The sequence below is a fragment of the Papaver somniferum genome, chromosome 11, assembly GCF_003573695.1.
Source record: "Papaver somniferum cultivar HN1 chromosome 11, ASM357369v1, whole genome shotgun sequence".
NCBI classification, from domain to species: Eukaryota; Viridiplantae; Streptophyta; class Magnoliopsida; order Ranunculales; family Papaveraceae; genus Papaver; species Papaver somniferum.
The window spans coordinates 82,689,270-82,693,151 of record NC_039368.1 but is presented as its reverse complement, the minus strand read 5'-3'; the positions used below and the strand labels follow the sequence as shown (position 1 = coordinate 82,693,151).

The following is a 3,882-nucleotide window of genomic DNA, read 5'->3' as shown; positions in this document are numbered from 1 at the left end:
TGATAAATTAATAGAGTTAGACAGGTAATTGTTTAATGTTCTTGTCCGTAAAGAGTTACATTATGCTCATATTTTAATTCAAAGTTTTTAAACCTAGCTTAATTGGGTGCCGGAACTTTTTATTTGCACCCTAATTTTTTGAGGGGTGTATTAAACCGATATTGAAAAGACTGTTTTACCTTTTGCTAAATCTAAATCTTAAAAATAAATCTAATTAGAAACCATAATTAAGCCCCCAATTTATATACCCTAATCCTAAACCAAAAGAGAAAACCAGTTTCTCTTTTTTCTTTTCATCTTCCTCTCCTCCCCTTTCTCTTCTCCACCACCACCATTAACGACTCCACCGAGATTTTTTTTTTCTTCAACCGATTCATCGCGTAATCATCGATGACAAAACTTTAATCGACGATTAACTTCTTCTACAAACATGGCTCGTACAAAGCAGACCGCTCGCAAAGAACGTCAAATCCCTGATCTCGTTGAAACCGTCAAAGCAAAGGTCGTCGAGGGAAGAACTCCCAAACCCAAAAAATCGAAACCCAAGAAAGATATGGCTCCAATTAGAAGGTATTTGAACTTCAACCCACCTTCTATTCGATTTTTTATTGTGTTTTGATTGTGAAATTGATTTTGGTAACTGAAAATTAGCGGTTACAGTGTAAGGGTCGTTAGTATCGAAATGGAAACCCCTAACGACTTTTGATTTTCATGCGTATGATATGAAAAATCGTTAGTGTATTAGGTTGAAGATGACAACCCTAATTCTGCTACTATAACATTCTGTGACCTAGAAAAGAGTCGTTAGTATATAAGGTTGAAGATGACGACTCTGGTTTGACGACCCTTGTTAATTGGTTAACGACTCTAGATGGAACTCGAACAGCCTTCTTTTCCAAAAAATGATAGTGTCGTCATCTTAGGTCCCATAGAGTCATCATTTAGGTATGCCCTAGAGTCGTCAACCCAAATCCTAGGATCGTCATTGCCATTTTGACGACCCATAGTTACACGATAACGACCCTTTAAGAACCAAAATCACCATCCTTGTCCAAATATTTGAAAGGGTCTTTACCGTGTATATTTGAGTCGTCACATTGTAAAAAAAGGTCGTTAGTTTTGTAGACCATTCCAATGATGACTCTTTAACTGATACCATAAAGTCGATGTCTTACTGGTTTTTTTTTATGTGTTTGGAATATAGTGCCAAGAAAACCAAAGAAAAGGTTGCAATAACGATAATTACTCCTTCCAAACCTCCCGGACATGATAAATACTTACTTGCCAGTCCATTACGCGGAAGAAATCCGAGTGAGGTATCATTTTCTATCACCGAACCAAGAGACAAAGGTAATGAGTTGTCGGATTCGTCAGAATCAGACTCTCCTGTTATTTCCGCTAACAATAGTGGTGAAGAAGACGAGATACAAGAAGATGAGATACAAGAGGAAGAAGAGAATGATAAGGATGATGAAAAAATGGTAGTGATGATGATTCTGATGATGGTAATGGTGGTGATGAGGAGGAGTTAGGCGATGAAGGTAATAATGGTGGTGATAAGGAGGAGGAATATGATGAAGGGGATGATGCTGGAGTTAAGAATGATGAAAAGGATGAAGTTAATGATGCTAGTAATAAGGAGGATGAAGAGGATGAAGGTAAAAAATATGTAGAAGCTGAGGAATAGAATACAAAGTCGAAGCCGGTAAAGAGGGTTAAGAAGGATGGAATAGATATTGCACCCAGCGCAAGACACATTCCCGCTCCTCATTTGATGTTGTCTCCTATTCGAAGTGGTAAACCTAGAGGAGAACCCAGAGATGTCGGAAAAGTTCTATTTGGATATCCTGGATCGTGGGCTCATACCATCTATGAGACAATCGTAAGAATCCCAACTTTGCTTGCTATATGATTATTTGATGTTAACTTTCTAATTTATTTTTTAATATTTATTTGTTTATGTTTTGTAGGATCATAAGAATGCCGCAAGCAATTTCAGGCACCAATCTTCTTTTAATAAAATGGATTTGTAGCCGCTAGAAGGTGAATGTGCAAGAGTTAGAGACTATGTTGATAACTCCGGTTTGTACAATGTCGTTGTGAACTTTGTGATTGTGTATGACAAGGTCGCAGTATCTAGTTTATGTGAAAGGTATTACGCTGAAGTCGACAATTCCAATTTCCTTTTGGCAAGATGGCATTGACTCCTGATGATGCAGAACATATATTAGGATTGCAGATCGAAGGTAAATCAACCAATGACAAGTTCAAGAGAAGGCCTAGTTGGGATGAAATTTATACTTGACGACTCTGTACAAAGTTATTGCAGACTTTGAAAACCAACGGTAACTTTGACTATAGGTGCAGTTATTGCAGAAGTAACCGTTTTTTTTTTAAAAAACTAGTCGTTGGGTGTTTTTTTCCTATAAATAGAGACCTATCTATTCCAAACTTATTCACCCATCACTTTCAATCTTCCTAAATCAGTCACCCATCACTTTCAAACATTAAAAATGGCTCCAACTCAGTTCAATAATCTATAAGATGTTTCTATTGTTAGAGCACACACCACTCTCAGGAAGCACGACTTTGAGGAAGCGCAATGGGTGGCCGCTAACCAAGAACCAACCATAGTGCCGCACCTTAACATGGATCAAACATCCAATGCTTGGTGGAAACGTGTGTTTAAGGATTTTAAAGCACTAAACGGAAATCTTTATAGGGGGACACTCCAGCAGATAAGGGAAAGGTATGCTTATTTATATAATGAATGTGTATTGCTGAGAGACGAATTGAAAGCTCGGGCTGACGCTCTTCCCAACGAACCTCGAATGGATAGAGTAAGCTTGTTAATCAATAGGTCGTTCATCAAAAATTATTTATTCGGTTATGATTATTCAACAATGCTAACTTATTAAAAAAATTGTTTTTCCAGTATACTTTGGGTCGGAGCCAATACGAATTAAAGTACGGCCATGAGTTTTTGCATGAAGACTGCTACACTATCTTGGAGACAGTTGAATGGCAATTCACCCAATATAATTAATCTCGTATAGGTTTTCAAGAGAAATGTATTGAACTATTTTATGTCTTTTCCTTATATTTTATTTCATAGTACATGTATGTTTTTTTCAATTCAATAAAACGATCTCAAATATCTTTTCAGTAAATATTCCAAACAAAGGTCATCATGGGTTATACATAAACAAGTGACGACTGTAAAGTTATTTGAAATATTATACAAGAGTCGTCATTTTTGTACAAACTAATATTAACGACTCTAAATGTCACTAAACACAAAGATTTTTTCATACTAGAGTCTTCAGCCAATAAACCTTCCAAAAAACGATTATTGTCACCTACAAGAGTCGCCACACTCTTTATATATCCTGTAACGACCCACGCAGCAGTTAATGTGAATTTTAAATTCACTTAATGTGGTTGAGTCGGGCAACGGTGAAAAATTAAAAAAAGTGACTGTTGGGTCGTAAATTTCTATAAATAGAGACCCATATCTCACCCCTTCTTCAACCAAACCATCATTCTCAACCTCCACATTCATTCTCATTCATTTATCATCCAAGAGAAAAAAGTAGAGGAAATACCATGAGTATTCTGTACACTGATGACGAGAATTGTGCCATTGTGAGAGCTTGGGAAATAGTCACAAACCACTTTGAAGATATAGAAAAAGACGTTGATCAAACATCGGATTCTTGGTGGAACCGTGTATTCATCGTTTTTGTGGCGTTAGACGGAAATTGTAACTCAAGGTCTTTGAAAATCGTCAAGGAACGGTTCGAGGAGATAAAATTGGAATGTGATGCTTTCAAAAGAGAAATGAAGGCTGTAAGGGAAGCCATGCCCAATATGTTGGGTGCT

The 3,882-nt window shown here is 36.9% G+C and overlaps 1 protein-coding gene across 1 annotated transcript; it reads left to right on the top strand.

Annotated features, from left to right (window-relative positions):
- Positions 1–430: 430 nt before the first annotated feature.
- LOC113324692 (prothymosin alpha-like) lies at positions 431–1,978 on the top strand. Its single transcript, XM_026572989.1, has 4 exons — positions 431–570; positions 1,205–1,481; positions 1,526–1,658; positions 1,971–1,978. The coding sequence occupies exons 1-4, from the start codon at positions 431–433 to the stop codon at positions 1,976–1,978; spliced, it is 558 nt and encodes a 185-aa protein (XP_026428774.1).
- The last annotated feature ends 1,904 nt before the right edge of the window (positions 1,979–3,882 follow it).

What these genes read in the sequence shown, in the direction of transcription:
- LOC113324692 (XM_026572989.1), top strand. Translation starts at nt 431, where the DNA reads ATGGCTCGTACAAAGCAGACCGCTCGCAAAGAACGTCAAATCCCTGAT. An exon ending in GATATGGCTCCAATTAGAAG is followed by an intron (nt 571 to 1,204) that starts GTATTTGAACTT and finishes TTTGGAATATAG; the next exon opens with TGCCAAGAAAACCAAAGAAA. An exon ending in ATAAGGATGATGAAAAAATG is followed by an intron (nt 1,482 to 1,525) that starts GTAGTGATGATG and finishes GGTGATGAGGAG; the next exon opens with GAGTTAGGCGATGAAGGTAA.